Genomic DNA, 20,766 nt, shown 5'->3' with positions numbered 1-20,766 from the left:
ATTTGTAAAGTAACGCGTGCGTAGGCAACACTGCGGAACGATGTGATCACTATTTGATTTATTTAAACAAACGCGTCGAGGACTGATACTTCTGGCGGGGTCGACGATTTGAGAATATTCGGAGGACTGTTTAATTCTTGAGAGGTAGTGGCGCAACGTCGTTGTATTTTCGCAAATTCTGAATCTCACTTTGGAATTGTAATATCTGGAATACAATCAAGGAGATGCGCGTGATCAGTATGATTTGCAATTTTGTATCCAATACCTTTTCCACTTGGTTTTCCAACGAATGCTGCTGCGTTCTAGGAGTTCTCTCGTCCACAGTTTCCATCTGAAGTTGACTAAGCGAGTCCAATAGCTCACTGATTCTCTTGTTAATGTCACTACAAGAAATATATGTTTGAAATTCAACTTTTTATGTAATACTGTTATAAACGATTCACTCACTCTGGTGGAATGAATTTCTGTCCGCTTCTCTTTCTCGCTCGCGAATTTTCCTACGATTCAAATCCAATTTTTATGGAAATTTATAAGCTGAAAATAGAAAGTTCGAAGGCAAATCTCACCGATCTAGGTTTCTGCTTGAACACAGAAGCGTAATCTTCCACGTCGAACCCAAAAGGAATGTCATCTATCGAACGAACATTTCATTTAACAGAATGATAAACGTAATAAAATTGGTCATATACCTCCGTTTCTTCTCATTGCTTTTTCCATAGCTTTGCTGAAACTTCTCTTGTCTCGTTTCCATTCCTTCAAAACACACTCGTCCCTAAATAACAGTCGACCCATTGCAAATTTAGATAACCGACTCCCACGACGAATTATCAAAATATTCTTCCACTGATTTCAAAATTCTTACTTCATTTTCTGAAGCATCGATGCCTGCTTCGCGAACAACTCTTTTACCTTGGAGAACCATAGCAAACGATGCTCCATCGAAACGTTCGCCCCCCTGTTCTCGCACCTGAGTAAATTGTAAAGAAGGCTTAACTAATTGTTCATCCCAACGCAATTCTCCAAACACGACAGCATCCATTCTGAATTAGTCAATCTCAGCGGATGCAATTTAAGTAGTTTTCCATCCTTCGTGATAATATCAAACACCTGCTCGGTCTTTTCGACGTTATCACGTTCCCTACTAGTCTTCAACCTTGAAAAACTATTCTGCTTCTTTGGAGGCACGGAATAATCAAGCTTACCAGAGGTTGACAAAAGTCTACACTCTCTTCTCGTCGGTTTTCTATAAGTTTTCAGAATTTTTACGGTCTGCCTCACGTAAGGTGACCTCGGAGAAGGACCCAACAGTCGCAGAATTTTATCATTGATTTCTTTCAGTTCCTCGTCGAGATGAACATTCATTTTACTCTTTGAATTTTTGGAATTTACTAAAGAAATATGTTTTAACGTTCCACGTGTGTTCTTTGAATTTTCACAGGTTTTTGTGCTAGTTAACTTGCCCAAGCAAGAGTCGCAGAGGAAGGTTGATTCTTTTTTAAATAAATGGTTCGTGTTGTTTGTTAAAGAAGAGAGCTTCTCGTCGTAGTACCTGTTGCTGGGTTTGTAAGATTTACGCTTCTCTCTGTTTGACGCATTTCTGTCGCGAACCGTGTTCTTGGGTCCTGCGTTCCTCTTCTTCCTTCGTGGGGACTGGTAGCAGAGGATCGTTGACAATTTTGGCTCAATTTTGTCTAAAGCGCAAAATAAAGAATATTGCTTACAATATTTAGATTTGATCTACAACTCTTACATATATTTTTACATATAAATTAGAAACTTTGCCACAGTAAAAAATCAGTGTGAAAGTAAAACGTCACTTTGCTTGAACTCCACTTGGCGTTCAGGGTGCACGATGTTCCATTCTGTTCTCAGGAATTCCAGAATCGCCGAGTAACCAGCAGCCACGATGTCCCTCGGTGGCGTGGCAAGAGGATTTTGTGTCACCAGAAGGGTTTTCAGTTTTGCCAAGGTGCCTGGGACAGGTCCAGATCCAGCATTTTAAAATCGTGCAAGGAATACAGAAGGTGGGCATTAGGTTTGGACTTCGATACACTAGCATATCTAATTTTGCAGGAAACAAAAACAGACAAACGGCTGAATAGGAATAAAATAGTACAAGAAAGCTGGATGGAAATAGACGCGAAGCAAGAAGAGAAAAAGTCGAAATGGGAGAGAACGAGAGTGATTGATGTCCAAGAAATGGAAATAGAAAGAAGGAGAGAAAGAGAGTTTGCTGAGGAACTGGCGAAAAGAGACATGGCAGAGTGGATTCAATGGCAATACGACAGAATACTAGGAGGCAGATACAACGTTCATTACACAGAAATCAGGGATAACCAGAAAGCAAATTACCTAAACGGAAACTACAAAGAGACCAAAGCATGATCGCAAAGTTCAGATGTGGGAACGAAGAGCGGGGAAGTAAGTACTGGAAGGAAGAAAAAGAGACAGGGTGCTGTTTTCAGCGCCTAGCGGCGAGCAATCGGCCGTGCGTCGAGCTGTCCCGTTGCTAAGGATAGAGTCAGTGAGGAGAACTGCAGTAGTGTAAGTGCGAATCCAAACGACTTGAAATCAGCCATTCTTTACGAAAACGACAAAAAGCCGCTGTGAACGCGCGCCTACGAGCACGCACCTACACTACTGCAGTTCTCCTTACTGATTCTACCCTTAGCAACGGGACAGCTCGACGCTATAAGTTGTTCGCCGCTAGGCGCTGAAAACAGTTACCTGTGCAGCCCTGGGCCAGAGAGACGCTGGGTCACATGCTACAAGACTGTAAAGAGTTGAAAAGAGAAAATTCAACGAAAAGGGGGATACTAAAGGGAGAAGAGGAAGGAGCGGAGTGGATGCGTATGGTTCTGGAAAAAAGGAGAAGAAAAGAAGCCTACGATGAAGGAAGAAGTCAAAACGAAAGCACAATCTTGAGTTAACAGTCCCAGAAACACTTACTCACGCAACACATGTAAAAAATAAATCTCTATTTACTACTACTAATTACAAATGAAATATCGTGCAAAGCGAGTTGATGCCCTTTTCCGCAGTCAGAATCGTCGATTCAAAAGGCAATTAAAAATTGTGGACCTTGACTGAAGCTTACAGAGTTCCAGAGGTAGCCTCTCTATTTTATTCCCCTGAAGAAGGAGCGTTTGTAAACATGGATGGGATTCGATGCTGCTTGGTAACGAGGAAAGTTGATTACTTCTAACGTCCAGCCATTCCAGGCCTCTCAGAGAGCTGAAGACTTCATTTGGGAGTTCCGTCAAACGATTGTCCGCCAAATACAACATCTAAATAAATCGAAGAAAAAGTCGAGTCTCTCGTACGAATGTCAAGGAATTATTGGAATGCACCTTTAATCCTGAAAATCTCTCTAATATTTCACTAGGGAACTGTTCCAAATTGGCATTAGAGAGATCTGCAAAGGTATCGTTATAAACGGGCCTTTTTCGTGGCATCGGTGGCAAGGGTGTACTGGTTTTCGAAGATTTCTGTGATTTTTTTAATATCGAGGAAGAAACGTCCGAAGCGCTCTCAGGGGAATCGTCCTCGACGAACGTTAGACTTAAGTCACTTCCGTTCGCCATCTTGGAACTGTTTGCTTCTGCACCTAAAATTGCAGTAGCAGCATGAATTCATGGATTTATTATTCACGTCGATATCGATTGCAAAATTTCAGTGTTTCATTTAGAAAGCACTTCAGAGATTGAAATACGATTATTAATTCATCACCTGGTGTCTCGAGCGTCGATTTAACGCCACCCCTTGGAAAGTTCGAAGATTGTTGGTTTATCATGATTTGCTCCGTATCTTTGACGAAATCGCAGATAATATTTGGTCCGAGGTCGAAGTCAAATGAGTCTAAATTTTCTGTGAAATCGTGCGCGTATTCTGTGTCTTCCAAAACTCGCGATGACCTTGGATAGGACTCGCTGGCTGCGCTAAGTTTCCGGCAATCATCGTTGTCCTTCTAAAAACAAATTTATTTCACTGTGTTACATACACTGCTTTTTAAAAATATATGATCGAAGGCGTAAGTAATTGTTTATTACTTTAGATTCTTCCTCGGAAGGGTTCTCTTCACTCGTACTTAAAGAATTTTGCTCTGTAACCTGTTCATCCTCCTCCTTTGCATTTTCTACACTTTGATGAATGGAGAGAAACTTTTTGCCACTCGATTCTGCCCCAAATCCGTAATATTGGGTTAATAAATTTGTCACCAGATCAGACATGGTGCATAAGGATGTGTTTCTCAGTTTTTACGCGACTCGAATGTAATCCTAGGAAGTAGGGAACTGCACTTGAACAGTTTGTCGGATCGATAATAATTCCTGTTTATTCATTGCCTTGGTGACGACATGGGGGTGATTGCCTTTGAACTATTAAATGTGATAAAAACAGGACAGTTTCTTTATGTTCAATGCAAGCAACAGTTGTGTATTTAATGCTTATAATTTTGGTCTGGAAAATTTATAAAAAATGAATTTTTGTGGTGCAATCGTTGATTTTGATGGCTTACACTAAAGAGTAATATATAATGCTTATCAATTATAAGGTACTACTACTGCAAAGTGAAATGTACAATTCATTTTCATTTTAGAAAAACTTGATTGATTGTAGTAGCCTCTGATCATGAACAATGGTCAGTTAAACAAATATTCCCCAAAGTAGTATTGAGGGCAAAGGGAAAGTGGCTCTGGGGTAGAATAATCGAACCATATACACATGTAGAAAGAAGGGAAAAAAGGATTTATTTAAACAGTTAAACTTACATGTACACTCTATATGGAAATAAGTAAAAATTGTGTTTCTATAAAAATCTATTAGTAAATGGAATTATGCAACATGTTTCGGCTAAACTTCCAAAAACTCCCATGCTCTGAATTGGCTGAAATTTTGGAAACAGTTTCATTTTGCATAGAAATAATATTTGTGAGCAGGTTTTTTGGCGACTTGAAATTGTTTTTACCATTTTGATGTCATATTCTACCTTACCGTATTATGGTAAAAAAATGAAGACAATTACCGAACCACAGACGAGACGCACACTAATCGAACCCCAACGAATACTAATATCCGGAACAAGTTGGAAAGTGCAATGCGTTGTGTCGGAATAAGTCTGGTTCATTCGGAAGTACAGTCTAACTCTGGTTTGCCTAGAGTGCCTAGACTTACTAGTAACGACGAACCACAACGAACTGAACCACCTGTTTGATTGTAGACCCAACATTCCCGATACCTTTTAAAAACAATTGAAAACAGCAGGTTCTGTGTATTTCGCGCCGCCTTCAACGTGTCGGTAACAGTGTCGGTAACAAGTCACCAAAAATCCTTTTCGGAAACATTCTTTCTAGGCAAAATGAATCTGTTTCCAAAATTTCAGCCAATTCGGAACATGGAGGTTTTCGTAAGTACAGCCTATGTTTCTTAAAATTAGTCCTAACAATCAGAGCGTTTTAGATTTTAAATGATTTCGATGAGATTTGTTTTCAGTTTCTACCACTCGTAGCATTCTAATCTTATTTTCACGTCACCTAGAAAACTAATTCCGCTAGCTTCTAAAAAAACTTGAGTCGTTTGGACCAATTTTAAAAAAGTTATGCGATTTTAAACAGTGTCAACTTATTTTCCGATGCGAGTGTATATCTAGTCTGCGTCTATACTTCATCCGCGCCCGTTGGTCCATCCTCCACCTGATCCGTGATGATAATATCCCGACGAACGTCATCTCGCAGTCTTAATTATCACTTTGCCCTCTAGAGGCCGTAGGCGGAGGAATGCCATTCTTAAGTTTTTGTATTTGGTTATTCTGTTTCGTGTCCCCTGTTGGCTTAACCAAGCTGTTGCATTCTCTGTTTCGCGAGTCACGGTTAACGAGATTCTCGTAATTCTCGTGAAGAATGTCGGACTCGGAGGCGAGCAATCTGTCCGACAACGAGAGCGATCGAGGTGGTGGAGGAAGCGGAAGCGACCAGGAGGAGAATCGCTCGGTGAAGTCCGCAGCTGGCAGCGATGCTGGTAGCGTCGGTGAGCGATCCCGTAGCGTTTCTCGTAGCAGAAGTCCCTCTAGATCGAGGTCTAGGAGCGGGTCTAGGTCAAGATCTCGATCTCGATCGGCCTCCGGGTGAGTGAACATTTTAAATTGCCAGCAATTTCAAAGCGCTATTTGCAGGGCCATCCATGGCTCATTAACAATACTCAACATGACTTCGTAGCTCGGAGGATGGCAGAGCTGACGAGGCGGAGGAAGCCAGGTCTGGGGACGAGGAGCTGGTGGAGGCAGAAGAAGAGCCCGAAGGTGAAGCAGCGACGAGTTGCGAGTAGCTTGTAACGTACGAATCTCGGTTGTCACCTTTCGTGTCTCTGTATGCGCAGGCGAAGATCTTGACGGCAGCAGCGAATATGACGAGGAAGAAGAGGAGGAAAATGATGACAGACCTCGGAAGAAAAAGAAGAAAGACAAGTATGGCGGGTTTATTATTGACGAGGCTGAAGTTGACGACGAGGTTGAGGATGATGACGAGTGGGAAGAAGGGGCGCAGGAGATCGGTATCGTGGGAAACGAAGTTGACGAGCTTGGTCCCACTGCGAGAGAGATCGAAGGAAGGCGCAGGGGCACCAGTCTTTGGGAGTAAGTATCTACGTGGCTTTAAATATTTCAAGGTTGTTTATCGCGGGACTAATGTCTGTCGCATTCATCAGTTCCCAAAAGGAAGACGAAATAGAAGAATACTTGAGGAAGAAGTACGCAGACGAGTCGGTGGCTGCTCGTCATTTTGGCGATGGCGGTGAGGAAATGAGCGACGAGATCACTCAGCAAACTCTGTTGCCGGGTGTTAAAGACCCAAATCTTTGGATGGTGAAATGCCGCATTGGAGAAGAGAAATCTACTGTGCTTCTTCTAATGAGGAAGTTCATAACTTATCAGTTTTCAAGTACGCACCGTCATCGTTCTCACATTCTCGGTTAATAAACATTTCTATTTTGTTTCTAATTATATGATCTCGTTTTTCAGACGAACCTCTTCAGATTAAGTCTGTCGTCGCACCTGAAGGCGTGAAGGGTTACATTTACATAGAAGCGTACAAGCAGGCGCACGTAAAAGCTGCGATCGAGAATGTAGGGAATTTGCGAATGGGTATTTGGAAGCAGCAGATGGTACCGATCAAGGAAATGACTGACGTGCTGCGCGTAGTTAAAGAGCAGACAGGCTTGAAGGCCAAGCAGTGGGTCAGACTGAAGCGAGGGATTTATAAAGATGACATAGCTCAAGTCGATTACGTGGACTTGGCGCAGAATCAGGTCCATTTGAAACTGTTACCCAGAATCGACTATACCAGGCCGCGTGGAGCGTTGAGAACAGCTCAAAGCGAATCCGAAGCCTTGAAACGCAAGAAGAAAAGAAGGCCACCAGCGAAGCCATTCGACCCCGAAGCGATTCGCGCCATTGGTGGGGAAGTTACCAGCGATGGTGATTTCTTGATTTTTGAGGGGAACAGATACAGTAGAAAAGGGTATGTTTTGTTAGAAACTATTTACTTGATTGTTCGGTATTTATATATTTCTTGTAAATGTTTAATCTGTTCCAGGTTCTTGTACAAAAATTTCACGACCAGCGCGATTATCGCGGAGGGCGTGAAACCAACACTTTCTGAATTAGAAAGGTTCGAAGAGGCTCCGGAAGGTGTTGAAATAGATTTAAGCGGAGGCCCAGGAACTGGTGCTTCCAATAACAAAGACGATTCAGCGGTGACGCATTCCTTCAGCACGGGAGACAATGTCGAAGTGTGCGAAGGTGAATTGATAAACTTGCAAGGAAAGATTGTCTCCATAGATGGGAACATGATAATGGTTATGCCAAAGCACGAGGAGCTTAAAGAGGCGTTGGAGTTCCAAGCGTCGGAGTTACGAAAATACTTCACCATGGGCGATCACGTAAAGGTGAGATTCAGAAGAATGCTGTAAAAGAGCCTCTAACTTTCCACCTAAACTCGTTCAATTATTCGTAGGTCGTAGCAGGAAGGTACGAGGGCGACACCGGTCTGATAGTGCGAGTGGAACAGAACAGGGTGGTCCTGTTTTCTGATCTATCGATGCACGAGCTGGAGGTCCTCCCCCGGGACTTGCAGCTGTGCTCGGACATGGCGACCGGAGTGGACAGTTTAGGGCAGTTCCAGTGGGGCGACCTGGTTCAATTAGACGCGCAAACAGTGGGAGTGATCGTTCGACTTGAACGCGAGAGTTTCCACGTGCTCTCCATGCACGGCAAGGTGATCGAGGCCAGGCCTCAGGGACTCACGAAACGGCGGGAGAATAGGAACGCCGTGGCGTTGGATTCCCAGCAGAACACCATACAGAAGAAGGACATTGTGAAAGTGGTGGACGGGCCGCACGCTGGGAGAGGCGGCGAGATCAAACACCTGTACAGGAGTTTCGCGTTCCTGCACTCGCGCATGTTCGTGGACAACGGCGGGATATTCGTTTGCAAAACGAGGCACCTGCAGCTGTCTGGCGGAAACAAGTCCAGCGTAACGTCCATGTCACCTGTGGCAGGCTTTATGTCGCCTAGGATTGCCTCCCCGATGCATCCCAGTGGGTTAGTAATACCGTTTTATCAGTGACTATTAAAAATCACAGTCCATCCTTAAATGCAGCCCTTTCATCGACAAATCGCATTCCCTTATTTACAGAGGTGGTTTCGGAAGAGGCGGAGGTGGAAGAGGCAGGGGCCGCGGCGGAGGAGCCCGTCGCGACCGGGAGCTCATAGGCACCACCATCAAAATAACAGGTGGACCTTACAAGGGGAACGTTGGAATCGTGAAGGATGCAACGGAGACGACCGCGCGCGTGGAGTTGCACTCCACCTGCCAAACCATATCCGTGGACAGGTCGCACATCGCGAACGTCGGCGTGCCAACGAAGGACGGCGGGTTCAGCAGCTACAACAGGACGCCAGCCTACGGTGTTGGTGGACAGACGCCGATGTACGCCAGGGATGGGTCCAAGACACCCATGCACGGGTCCCAGACACCTATGTACGAAAGTGAGTATCGTGGATCAATGGAGCCTGAGGTCGGATTCACATATATTGGCCGGTGAGTTTCGTGAGGGGTATTCTTGCCCGTCTCGGTGCTCCTTTTCTCGACGTTTCCTGACTCGCTCTCGCAGAACAAGAGTTAGTCAGAAGAGGTGGTGATAGCGCCAAGCTCCTGACGTGTAGGCCAAACCGAGTTCTTAGCGTAGAAATACAGCAGAATAGGTGTGCGTTAGCTTCGAAAAAATTCAGGAGTTTTATTAGTCAGAACATTGATTCTTTCTCGATAACTTCATCTCGTATTGTTCTACGCATGGCTTCGTAACGCACACAACTATTATGCTAACAATAAATAAAAGCCACACAGCTACACCTTACTCTTCGGGAGCCACGCAACTCCAACTGACAAATCCATGATTGTCAGATGGTGGTGGCTGATTTCTCCTCGATCGCTGTTCGCGAAAACGAATCGACCGGCTAATATATCTGAATCCGACCTTAGTATCTCAGACCCTGGAGTCAGCAGAGTTTGGAGCGTGAAGAGTCCCGTTCAATGCTAATCTTCTATCCACAGATGGCTCCCGCACGCCTCATTACGGCTCGATGACACCGTCCCACGATGGTTCGCGCACACCGGGGCAGTCAGGCGCCTGGGATCCAGCAGTCACCAACACTCCCGCAAGGACGAACGACTTCGACGGCTACAGCATGGAGGAAGGAGGGTCGCCAGGTTACGCGCCTGGTTACCCTCCCACTGGCGGACCATTCACGCCGCAAACCCCTGGCACGATGTATGGTTCAGAGCAGAGCTTCAGCTCGTACCAGCCTAGTCCCAGCCCAGCGGGTAGCGCCACCGCGAGTCCAAGTCCTGCAGGCTACGTCGCCACTCCTTCACCAAGCGGCACTGGGTATACTACTAGCCCCCATGGGGCGTTTGCTACGCCGTCGCCGATGGGTTACAGCCCTATGACACCTGGTAAGTGTCGTTCCTTCGATTTATCTCCATTTCTGAGAGTGTTTTTAAGCGATTGCGGCATTGTTCCTCACAGGAGTCGCAGGCAGTCCGTACAATCCGCAGACGCCAGGCGCTGGGCTGGATACTGGTGTAGGAGCTGGGGTCATAGGAGGCACCGAGTGGCACACCACGGATATCGAGGTTCGAATCAGGGACTCTCACCAGGACCCTGCGCTTGCTGGGCAACAGGGCGTTATTCGTGGAATATCCGTGAGTGCTTCTGCCGATACTTTACACAGAGTTTCTGGTTTCGCGTGGGTATAATGTCCGCGGCTTGTCAACAGGGCGCCATGTGCTCCGTCTTCCTCCCAGTGGAGGACAGAGTCGTGAACCTGGTGTGCGAGGAACTGGAGCCCGTCGTTCCATCCCGCGGCGATCGAGTGAAGGTGCTGATCGGCGAAGACAGGGAGGCGGTGGGCACGCTGCTGTCCATAGACAATCAGGAAGGTGTGGTGAAAATGGGCAAGGACGAAGTGAAGATGCTGCACCTGCGGTTCCTGTGCAAAATGAAAGCACCCAGCACGTAATTCCTCATTCCACGAGAATCATCAGACATCACAGAACGAGCCCGCGGACGACAGTTTTGAAGACGATAGCTAGGATTACTTGGACGACGTTGGAATTCCGTCGACACTGCTGACCTCTCCGCGTTTTACCCCCTGTTATGTTCAAATAGTGCACAAGTTATGTAAAATAAACACATTACTGTAAAGATCACCTAAACCCTCTCCTCAGGATCGATTGTACCGATACAGATGAATAATATCGAGAATGAATTTCACACGGTCTGAAGTAATGCCCACACCTTGTGCCACCTAAAGTTGCGTAATTATAAGTTGCTCGCTAGAGGGTTCATTGATCTGAAACTAGTTGCGTAACAAACCCAAGCAAAACGCGACGGGATAATGATCACGGCACGCTCATCGGACCGCTGTAAATTTTACAACACTCGGCAAGGGAAGATCTTATTGATCCACATCCAGGATTCACCGATCGGAGCATGAGATCATGCCTCCTGCGGTTGTTCCTGTTGTTTGCGGCAACTACTTTCGATAACGTAGACAGGTACTTCAGCAATCGTACAGCCACCCTGAATTATTCGTAGGAAACTATGTCTACCCGAGTTTCAAAGACATCAAATTAATTAATAGTTAAGAATAGAGATCAGTATCATCGAACCGTGTTTTGTAACATGTTATTAGAGTAATGGGCGTCAAGAGTTTGCGGCATGAGCAAAACATTGGCACGGTTTTATTCGAGAAAGGTGACGCTGTTAAACATTGCTGGACCAAGGAGGAGTTCATCATGCTGAACAGTAGAAGAATGTTCCAAGATTTACTGCCAAAGGTGATCTTGCGTTATTTAATCCTCAACTTTGTCCCGTTAGAATTCTTTTACTGTAACATCAATTTGTTCATGTAATCCCAGTGATTTCCATTCCCAGTAATTGCGCCTTAAAGGAGCACTAAGGCTTTCCTCCTAAGAATATCTGCCCAACTCGTTCCCCAGGTGAAAGTCCTAAATTATGAGAACGACCAGTACATCGCCTTGCTGATGGATTACTTTCACATCTGTTTGGAGAGCGTGCGGAAGCTGTCGATAGGAAAAACGAAGCACCTGATGCTGAAAGCCCTCGCAGACACTATGGGGGGCTACTTGCAAGTTTATATCCTGCCTCTCACCAGGCACTCCTATTACGCCGGCAACATAAAGTATCGGAACGCGCGGAAGCTGTTCGAGCTGCAGGACGAGCTGAAGCTTTTCCTGCGAAGCAACGGCGCAGGGTGGCTGAGACCTTCCAGGGAGATCAGGCGAACGAAAGTCCCGCCGATCGTCATCACGCCGCCGAGAACGTCTGTTGCGTGCGCTGGCATTATTACCTACCCCTCGTGTAAGGGATGTTTCCACTATTCCTCCTCATGGATTATTCAGGGAATTGTTGTCTGATGGGGATTGCTCCCGCAAGTTTCAGGGAAATTGGTTTCATTTGTGGTGGATATCGCTGATAGCGGTGAATTCTAAGGGTGGCTTTAAAGTTAGCTGGTGGTCGAAGTCTACCCTTGATAGATCTTCATTGGGTTCTTCGAATAATTGAAGAATCATCGTAGGAAACACTATAAGTGCCAAAAATCAAATTTTATTATCATTGGCACGTAGAAGATTTTCCGATGAATTTTTTTTTAATTTTGGCACTACAGTGTTTTCTACAAGGACCTTTGAATTATGAAAATCAGTTATATTTTCAATTATGAGAGTCAGATTGAAATTTGGGTATTTGAATATAGATTAGCTAGTCAATTTTTAATCGACTCCAAAACGGAGGAGGTTATAAATTCGACCCGTATGTATTTTCTTTTTATATGTTTGTCTCCGCATAACTCCTCAGCATATGGACCGATTTTGATGATCTTTTTTTTATTCGAAAGAAGGCGATGCCCTGGTGGTCCTGCACTGCATCAACATTGGTCCAATACTTTGCCAGTTGGTTAATAATAAAGACTATTGTCACCTAATTATTATAATATTATTATTTTATGCACGTACGCGCACATCTCAGCACGAGGTGTCAATACATATAAAACTAAAAAGTCAAAAATAAAAAAATTAAAACCAACTTGAAAAAAATAAAAATTAAAAAATAATTTCTTCCCTTATTTAATCTACGACTCTCAATTTTTTTAAGTAGGCGCCTCATCACTTGCACTGTGCCAATCTGGCGGCGACTTAAAAAAATCGAGAGTCGCAGATTAATTAAGGGAAGAAATTATTTTTCACTTTTTATTATTTCCAAGTCGGTTTTAATTTTGCTTTATACGCTTTATTATTACGTTTCATATCGCAGCTAAGATGAGTTACAACGATCGAGAGCTGCAGCGTTTCGCGTTCAAGAATAAAAAGAGGCACCCGTCGAAGCAGAAGCTGCGCAGAACTCGGAATTCCGGTGAGCGCGTGAGAATTACATCGAAAGAGTTAGCAAAGATTAGAAATTCCCTCGAACGCATGAATCATTCGATATCTCCTCCCGTTTCGAAGGGCACAACGGCGAGGCTGCAGGGGACGAAGGATCGATCGTCATCCCCCTTCCCTTTTTGGACGACGACGTGGAACCGAATAGGTATCGAATTTTCGCGCTCGTCGACCTTCACCAGCGTCAAACAAGAATTTTTCTATTCAGCATCGCGTTGCCTTTCAAAAAGGAGAGCTTGCAGTCCTTACACAGCGAGCAGTCAGCCTTCGTGCTGGTGAAATATTACGTAGCCAGCGTGAAGTGCATCGCTTCGAAGTCGAAATCGAAAACGGGGCTGCAGTCGTTCAACCAGCAGCTTTTCAACTGGCTGCAGCAATCCGTACGTTGTGAGTCGCTGTGATCGAAAGTGGCATCCTTTATTACCTACGCGAAATACACTCACACCACCAACGAAACACCCAACAATTAAACATCAAGCCCCTTAACCCTTTCGCTACGAGCGCCGACTATAATCGGCATTCATGCGACGACCTGTGCGCACTAGCGCCGCCTTTAGTCGGCGTCCCGGAACTAGCTGCCGATCCTAGCGCCGCCTTTAGTCGGCGTCCCGGAACTAGCTGCCGATCCTAGCGCCGCCTTTAGTCGGCGTCCCCGAACCAGCTGCCGATCCTAGCGTCGACTTTAGTCAGCGTCTCCAGTAGTTTGAATAAAAACAAAATAGAAGAAGCTCTTTCGCGGAAATGTACGCCGTAGCGAAAGGATTAAGAACCATTGCTAAGCTCCACTTGAACAAAGTGGACACCAGGCAAAGCATGAATGAAAAGATCGTTTAAAAAGCATTCCACACCTCTGCATCTCCTCTCGGCAACTAACAGTGGCCCCGCGTTACCGTCTCTTTAGGTACAACCACACTTCGACGACGATAAATGGTACCCAGCGTTCGGCGGCGTTTTAAGGGTGGTGGCCACTCTGGAGGAATCAGGTAACACCTGTTTTGTTCGCTCGTCGATTTTCGTTCACGTAGCTCTCCTGCCCCAGGTGTGGGAACCGGTCTATCGAAGTCGGGAAAAAGCGGTAGCTATCAGATGATGCCCAAAATAGGCGAGCAACCGATCCTCGAGCCAGATGAAGGCGCGCCACCGCTTTATAAAGGTGACGCGGGGAAAGCTGTGCCTTCGTTGCTTAGACTTGGGAATTTCTTAAAACTTTATTCCGCATATCCGATTTTTTGTTATGAATTTAGACGAAGATACGGGGATCACGCTGGGCACGACGGAGTTAATATCGATTGCCATAGTGAGCGCGTTGCTGGTGTGGTTGCTGGTGGGCCTCAGCTTGGTTTGCTACAGATTCCTGATGAAACACTCGGACGAATGTGTTCCGTGCGAGCCACAGAATCATCCGTAGGTCTCTTGGATTTGGCTTTATTTAATTAGCGATTGGTGCCACTGTACTGTTTTGTTTCTGGCGGTAGAGTTGCGGTTTTATACGAGAATAAGGATTATTGTAAGCCCGACACGTGCCGGTCGCAGGATGATCGCAAAGGGTGGTGGGGGAGATTGAAGGATTATTGGAGGAGCAAGTTTGGCAAGTGTCAGGGACCCTGTCGGGATCAGCGCGCCGATGAAGAACGATGTTTAGCCGCTATCAGTTATACTAGCAAAGACACGGTGGACGTTAGCAATAGTAGCAGAAGTTACCAGTTAGTATACGATTTTATTTTCCACCGAGGAAAAGATGGGGCAATCTGGTTCAGTTAGCGTAGAAAGGTGACTGGGCGAGTTTAAGCAAATACAGAGACACGCAGATTAAATGTAAATTTATTCACATTGCATTATCGAAAAGTCTGGGAATGCTAGCTCAACTAGAAACATTCCCTCTTTCGCAGGAGAAAGAAGTTCACCAAATCCGTCTCGGCAACCTTCTCGAGCATCCGAAAGGAGCGCCTGCCCAGAAAAGTACTCAGCCACAATTCTTAAAATCCCAAACTCGAGCAATTTACTTATCAGACCCAATCAATTAATCGTAACGTTCACAGAACACTTGCTACAGCTCCGACGGCTCGCTAACGACGAACACCGAGAGCCCAGGGAAGCCAAGATAATCGCCGGCAATGAAAATCCATTCACCTTCCCTAGTATGTACATTATAATAAATAAAACCAACTACCATCGTCCACCGCTACTCGTATCCCAGAACCTGGCTACACCCGGAAAATGTGCTCGCCAGTGAAAGCGACGAGTAGAGATTTCTACGTTTTCCAGGGGAGGGTTGGCAGCCGCTCGCTTCAATTTTATTACACAGAAGACCGTGCAGTCGATCGCGCTTCGCTATGCCAGCCGCGTACGCGCCGACTGCATTCAATGAGTGCACGTTCCCGGAGCATGCAGCTCGAGCCACGCGCTGCAACTTGTTGCAAGCGGCGCGCGGAGTTGAATATAGGCGCCGCTGGGTAATCGAAGCGCGCAGGCGCAGCAGCGCCATCTGACGCGGCGGTGGTTTCAGTAGAAACGCGGGCTGTGGTCAGTGTCGCGCGGTACGTCTAACAGTCGAGTCGTCGCGCGGGCCACTGTCTCCGCGGTTCGATCGTAAACGCGCGCGCTGTCACGAGCATTAAACTCGATATCGTTCTTCTACGGGCGTAGCAAAGCGATCCAGTATTCACTATTCGCGTTCGACGAACAAGTGGGTGCTTCTTCGATCGCGGTCGAAAAGTGACACATCGTGTTCGGAGGATCTCCGAAACCCTTTCTGGAAACCAACGTCGCGTTTGACATATACAATCGCCACTTCGGACACATGCGGATGCCCCGTGGACTATTTATCCGCCTCGATAAGGGCAATCGCGGTGTAAAAGCACTACGGTGTAACAATCGAGTCGAATGTGAGAGTTAAATTAGTGAACACTTCGCTGCTACGGTCGCGCGGAGCACGCCGTTTTCCGCGTTACGAATCCGTCGGTTTTGAAACGCGCGGACCAAGCTGGTCGACAGGTGTCGCGTGTGAGGCAGAGGGATCGCGCGGAGAATCCTAGATGGTCCGCGGAGTGTACTAGATTTCTCGTGTCGCCGTTTATGTTGATGGTAGAAGTCAAGAGCTTCAGGCTTCTTTAGACTATAGAGTTTAAGTTGGTAGATTCGTTCTGTGAGTGTCGTGAATCGCGTCGGACATCAGTGCTGGGAAAAGTGCGGGAATGCGGGGCAGTTGACTCGTTTTTCAATTGGTTACTGCACCGACACCAAGTGCGATCAGCGGACGATGCTCAGCGCGGGCAGATTCTCAACTGGCGGTTCGTGCGTCCGTAATTGACTGTGCAGAAGCGGCGTTCTATCTGCTCGAGGACACAATGGGACACCGTAGCCACGGGAAGCTGCGCTTGCTGTTCGTCGTCGTGCTTCTCGCAGCCATCTTTAAAGGTTAGCGATACAAATTTTACATATCCACGAATCAATTCAAACTAATCACTGAAACAAACTTGAATTAAATAACTTTTCTTAAAGCAATTCGTGTAGCAAACATAGAAACGCGAATCACTGGATTACAATTTTTTAAATTTAATTATTTCAGTGTAAAAGAAAAGTTTTTAATTTAAACTGAAATTTTTCTGCGAAATACACTTTCTAGTACATTTACTACGTTGCGAGTTTTCTCGCTTGTAACGAGAATGACGGGCAATTTGTATTTTTAATTGTTTACCGGCGGTGTCTGTTGGAAATGGATTGCAAGATAATCCCAGACAAATTATGAGAGAAATAGCGGAGGCATGTGTTTGGAATAATTCGCGCCATTACTGCGTAGCAGTGTTCCCGGGGGAGGAATGAATTCTTAATTAAGTTTAAATAGAGTCCGAGCTATTGTGCATTCTTTTCCGAGGAATAACAGGGCTTGTCTCTTTTCTCTTGAATCATTCATTAACGAGAAAAAATGCTCGGGGTAATAACGCCATGAACGCCCTCTTTATGCACAGAGGGCTCACTGTCTCTGCAATAAGACAGTGAAGGGAAACGTCTGCAGTTGATATTGTTACCATCAATCATTGTTAGACATTGTTACCATCGGCAGATATTTCTCGCGAAAATCAGCTCTATGCATGCGCGGTTTAAACGAGAGCTCTGTTGTCCTAGGGAACAATGGAACTCGGGGAGCGAAATGTAACTATTTGCTCGCGTCACATTGCCGGGCAACTCGGCGTCCGCGAATGTTTTATTCGAATAACCGGCTCCTTCGTGGTAACATTTAAACGTACTCAATATATAATTACATTTTTTTCCAAATATATACGCGAGCCTTTTAAGTTCTGCGTCGACTCGAAAGACATCGATAAACTTGATTTTTTAAGCCTAGAGCCTCTCGACAAATTCAAAGAGTTTACAATAGCTGCAAATGAAAGAAAGTCAGGACAAAGGACGCATGACGATTGAAGGATATTTTATCCTCGCTCGTGGTAATTGTTTTTTTTTTTACGGGGGAACGGAGAATGGGCGATGTTTACATTGGAACGGCGATGCATGCACAGAGACGATAAAGAAGAGAATCCAAAACACATATTTATACAGGCAGCATTTGTGTCGAGGACGAGGCAATGTTGCCTGAGTTCCTTTGTCCTCGAGCCTCGCTCTGAATAACATCGATGGGCCATTTGTTGTCGGCGGGTGTGACCTTAGGTTTGTTGTCGAACGCGGCTCCGAAACAGAACTGCCTAGGTAAAGCTTTCCATTCGAGTCGTCTTCGTAAACACGATGCGAAATCACCCGCATCTTTTCTGACAGTTTAATTTTATTATGCTATTAAAATTTATGCTCGTCAAATTTTCAGTGTAAGTTAGAATTAGCGGTGTTAAAATTTTATTCTACGACGAAATATGGAATTATTAATTCTGTAAAATCTATAATGCAATGCAATTCTGTTTTGTAGTTTACGACAGTTCGTATGGTACATAGTTTATTAATTTCTTCGTTAAGTATTTGATAATCACTAAGAACTTCCATTTTGGTTTAAAAACTTTTCCCATCTCCTTCTCGCGTAACTTTCAAATTCTCCAACTGTTCCCGCCAAGTTTCCAACGAAATTACCCGCGAGTATCCGAGCATCTTCATTATTTTACGGTATTTAATTACCCCTGCGTATCAATTCTGCCTTCCACTGCGTTTCCCAGAGACTTTTTCAAATCTATCTCGCACCGTCCGATCAAATATTTCCCCGCTGAAAAAAACGAGATTCCTGCGAATGACCGTGTGCCAAAGTAGTTTCGAGTAAAAAATCGAATTACACGCCGGTGCGTGCCGAACGGATCCGCGGCGGAGGGAAAAAAATTTATATTTACGCCACCTTGAAAATAAACGCCGATACGTGCCTCGAAACGCGAGTTCTCGCGTTTCCGAGCGGCGCGGGCGTTTTTCACGCGACCAAAAAAATCGTGGAAAAAGGGAAGACCCGCGTGGAAATTCGAATGGAAAAAACGTCGACGCGAGGTTCATTCCGCGCCGGCCGTCGTTTCGAATCCCATCCTCGAGTCCGATCTCATTCTGGACACGCGTGAGCCGGATTAGAAACGTCTAGTTCCCCTGTGCCAGATTACCCGGCTCGTTTCCACCGCGCGCAAAAATCGAAGATGAAAGGAAAAATATCTACCGGCATAGGTTATATTTGCAAACTCGAGCAGCGATTCCTTTTCTTAAATATCGTTCGGTAATTTGGCGGGAGAAGCTTCGAAAGCATAACAGAAGATGTACAAACAATTTAATAATCGAAGAAGAAATTTACATTCCGGGAAATAATATATGTTGGAGAAAACGAAATTTTAAATGGGCACAGTGACGCGAATATTACAATTTTCTCTGAGTTAATTGCGATTATCCGCGGATTGCGATGTGTTTGGTGGGAAAACTAAAGTGCATCTGATTCCTCGTTCAAAAATGCGTCGAATCTGTGGGATACATTTTTTTCGTACAATGCTTCCTTTTCTGAGAAAATCGACTTGAAAACTGCCGCATGCGCGCCCGCTTAAGGGGAGGTTCTGGTCTAAATGTCGATTTTTCTTTTATTTCATTTTTCGAATGTTCAATCTTTTAGGAATACGGGTTTAAAAGGATTTGTTGAAATTCGTAAAATTCCCCAAGTTGTAGGCATTTGAGTCGCGGCAAATACATGGGTCACAACCGGCTACTCGGCGCTCACGTAAAACTTCAAATGCGTTTTTCTCGAAACAGTGTTCTCAAAACGGTGGGACCTGTATCTTCAAAAGTTATTATCCGATTCGACTGAAACTTGTTTTATTTTGAAGATTATTCTTTTGGCTAGGGGGGAACTAAAAAAAAATTACAAAAAGTTGAAAATTTATAATTTTTAATGGCGTTGAAAGGACGAAAAATACAGGGAAAAGTGATTTCAAACGTGAAGTGTCGTTATTTTCTAAAAAAAATGTAATTTTTGTAATTTTTTTTAGTCCCCCCCCCTAGAAAAAAGAATAATCTTCAAAATAAAAAAGGTTTCAGTCGAATCGGATAATAACTTTTAGAGATACAGGTCCCACCGATTTTGATGAATTTTTTGACGCCTTGACTTTAACGCCTCCCCAGTGCCGCCTGCAGTGATTACTTATAAAACAAAAAATATATTTCTATAATCTAAGATATCCTTAATACAATGCAACAAGTCCCATTAAATTATATATAGTAGTTTTCCTTTAATTAATTCCTAAATATCACCTATTTTTTGGGGCTCTAGACCAGAACCTCCCCTTAAAGCTGCTGTATGCGCGCGCGCTTAGAGCTGCTCTAGGGCGCTGCGTTTTCAAAGTCGTTTTTCTCGAAAACGAAGGCTCGCATGGAAAAATGGTATTCTACATTTTTTACTCAGTTTTGATTCCTGAATCAATCCACGTTAAATTAAACCACTAATCCTGCTTTAATTTACGCAGAAAGTCGCTTTTTTGGGCGTTCCTTTTGCCGGGCTAATTAAAATCGAGAAAGGAGACTAATTTTCGTATTTCCACTGTTATTGTAGGCACTAATAAAATCACAGACCGAGAAAGCAATTTGCCAATCTAGTTGCTTCTAGATTCCCGCGGGCCAGGCGTGTATCGTTGGAGTAGCTGGCTATCTTGGACTTGTACTCCACTTTATAAACATTCAACAAGTGGCGACGGGTCCATTGACTCGCGGAACTTCTCAGTTCCTGAGTGTTCCTTTTAAAATCGATCGAACTGCATAAGTATTCCCCGCCTGGGAGACGAACTTCGCTGTTTAGTTCGCCGAATTAAACGAGTTCCTTTTCGAGCTTGTTGCGCTCGTGTGGATCGATCGCTGGCTCGTCCCTCCGATACGACGAGTTCTCAAATCTGTCGGGGAATTACTCAGGCAAAGAAACTTCCGTCGCGAAGAAGACAAGCCGCTCTTTTACCCTTCTTTTACCCTTCTTTCTTCCGAAGCAACAAATTCGAAGAATTTTTCGCAGCAGCTTTACTTCGACTTCGATTTAATATCAGCCTCCTTTCAAATTCTTCTTTCAACCTCCATCGAACCCTCGCTTCCCTGCGTCGAAACCAGCATCAACCCCTTGGGTGATTTGGTACGTAGAGGGACGTTTGGAAAAAGCTGAACGAAAATAAGCTTCGACGGAACTTTCTCCCCGTGTTTTTGCTCCGTTGAGGTATTTGAACGGCCGACAGAAAAAAAAGCGGCGACCAGCGGTCTCATTAAAGGCGGACTTCATAAAAATTTCGAACGCGATTCGAGTCTCATTTCGCGAGCA

The 20,766-nt window shown here is 45.0% G+C and overlaps 4 protein-coding genes across 6 annotated transcripts in view; 3 read left to right on the top strand and 1 right to left on the bottom strand.

Moving 5' to 3' along the window:
• Window positions 1-56: 56 nt before the first annotated feature.
• Window positions 57-4,656, bottom strand: LOC143376097 (uncharacterized). Of its 2 annotated transcripts, XM_076825967.1 has the most exons (12): window positions 4,050-4,656; window positions 3,730-3,967; window positions 3,351-3,607; window positions 3,098-3,287; window positions 1,818-1,973; window positions 1,550-1,691; window positions 863-967; window positions 690-772; window positions 567-631; window positions 448-497; window positions 266-383; window positions 57-205 (listed from the first exon to the last, which is right to left on the bottom strand). In XM_076825967.1, exons 1-12 carry the CDS (start codon window positions 4,227-4,229, stop codon window positions 131-133), a joined length of 1,659 nt encoding a protein of 552 aa, XP_076682082.1. In that variant the 5' UTR covers window positions 4,230-4,656; the 3' UTR covers window positions 57-130. The 2 variants fall into 2 exon arrangements, with proteins under 2 accessions (XP_076682082.1, XP_076682080.1); XM_076825965.1 differs by having other exon boundaries at window positions 57-383; window positions 4,050-4,655.
• Window positions 4,657-5,775: 1,119 nt separating this feature from the next.
• Window positions 5,776-10,827, top strand: Spt5 (Transcription elongation factor subunit Spt5). Its single transcript, XM_076825085.1, has 11 exons — window positions 5,776-6,121; window positions 6,213-6,295; window positions 6,373-6,628; window positions 6,700-6,932; window positions 7,013-7,511; window positions 7,587-7,938; window positions 8,007-8,593; window positions 8,688-9,040; window positions 9,606-10,007; window positions 10,081-10,256; window positions 10,331-10,827. Exons 1-11 carry the CDS (start codon window positions 5,898-5,900, stop codon window positions 10,571-10,573), a joined length of 3,408 nt encoding a protein of 1,135 aa, XP_076681200.1. The 5' UTR covers window positions 5,776-5,897; the 3' UTR covers window positions 10,574-10,827.
• A 219-nt stretch (window positions 10,828-11,046) lies between these two features.
• On the top strand, window positions 11,047-15,118 carry LOC143376008 (uncharacterized). The gene is made up of 12 exons (XM_076825789.1): window positions 11,047-11,111; window positions 11,249-11,393; window positions 11,556-11,937; window positions 12,889-12,987; window positions 13,080-13,161; window positions 13,222-13,393; window positions 13,915-13,996; window positions 14,053-14,166; window positions 14,258-14,417; window positions 14,489-14,716; window positions 14,903-14,972; window positions 15,053-15,118. Exons 1-12 carry the CDS (start codon window positions 11,047-11,049, stop codon window positions 15,116-15,118), a joined length of 1,665 nt encoding a protein of 554 aa, XP_076681904.1.
• Window positions 15,119-16,071: 953 nt separating this feature from the next.
• The window catches only part of Ror (tyrosine-protein kinase transmembrane receptor Ror), a 244,867-nt gene continuing 240,172 nt past the window's right edge, over window positions 16,072-20,766 (top strand). For both annotated transcript variants that reach the window (XM_076825340.1, XM_076825338.1), the window contains exon 1: window positions 16,072-16,430. In XM_076825340.1, coding sequence (XP_076681455.1) covers window positions 16,361-16,430 — 70 coding nt within the window. In that variant the 5' untranslated portion in view covers window positions 16,072-16,360. The remainder of the gene's footprint in view (window positions 16,431-20,766) is intronic.

Source organism: Andrena cerasifolii, chromosome 13 (assembly GCF_050908995.1).
Source record: "Andrena cerasifolii isolate SP2316 chromosome 13, iyAndCera1_principal, whole genome shotgun sequence".
In the NCBI taxonomy this organism is placed as follows: Eukaryota; Metazoa; Arthropoda; class Insecta; order Hymenoptera; family Andrenidae; genus Andrena; species Andrena cerasifolii.
This window is presented reverse-complemented; position numbering and strand designations above follow the sequence as displayed.

Coding starts and splice junctions, on each gene's coding strand:
- LOC143376097 (XM_076825965.1), bottom strand. CDS start 4,229: ATGTCTGATCTGGTGACAAATTTATTAACCCAATATTACGGATTTGGG. Junction 968..1,549: donor TCTTACAAACCCAGCAACAG/GTACTACGACGA, acceptor CAATTTACTCAG/GTGCGAGAACAGGGGGGCGA. Junction 632..689: donor AGCAATGAGAAGAAACGGAG/GTATATGACCAA, acceptor TTCGTTCGATAG/ATGACATTCCTTTTGGGTTC.
- Spt5 (XM_076825085.1), top strand. CDS start 5,898: ATGTCGGACTCGGAGGCGAGCAATCTGTCCGACAACGAGAGCGATCGA. Junction 7,939..8,006: donor CCATGGGCGATCACGTAAAG/GTGAGATTCAGA, acceptor AATTATTCGTAG/GTCGTAGCAGGAAGGTACGA. Junction 10,008..10,080: donor TTACAGCCCTATGACACCTG/GTAAGTGTCGTT, acceptor TGTTCCTCACAG/GAGTCGCAGGCAGTCCGTAC.
- LOC143376008 (XM_076825789.1), top strand. CDS start 11,047: ATGAGATCATGCCTCCTGCGGTTGTTCCTGTTGTTTGCGGCAACTACT. Junction 11,112..11,248: donor ACTTTCGATAACGTAGACAG/GTACTTCAGCAA, acceptor ACATGTTATTAG/AGTAATGGGCGTCAAGAGTT. Junction 14,167..14,257: donor CGCGCCACCGCTTTATAAAG/GTGACGCGGGGA, acceptor TTATGAATTTAG/ACGAAGATACGGGGATCACG.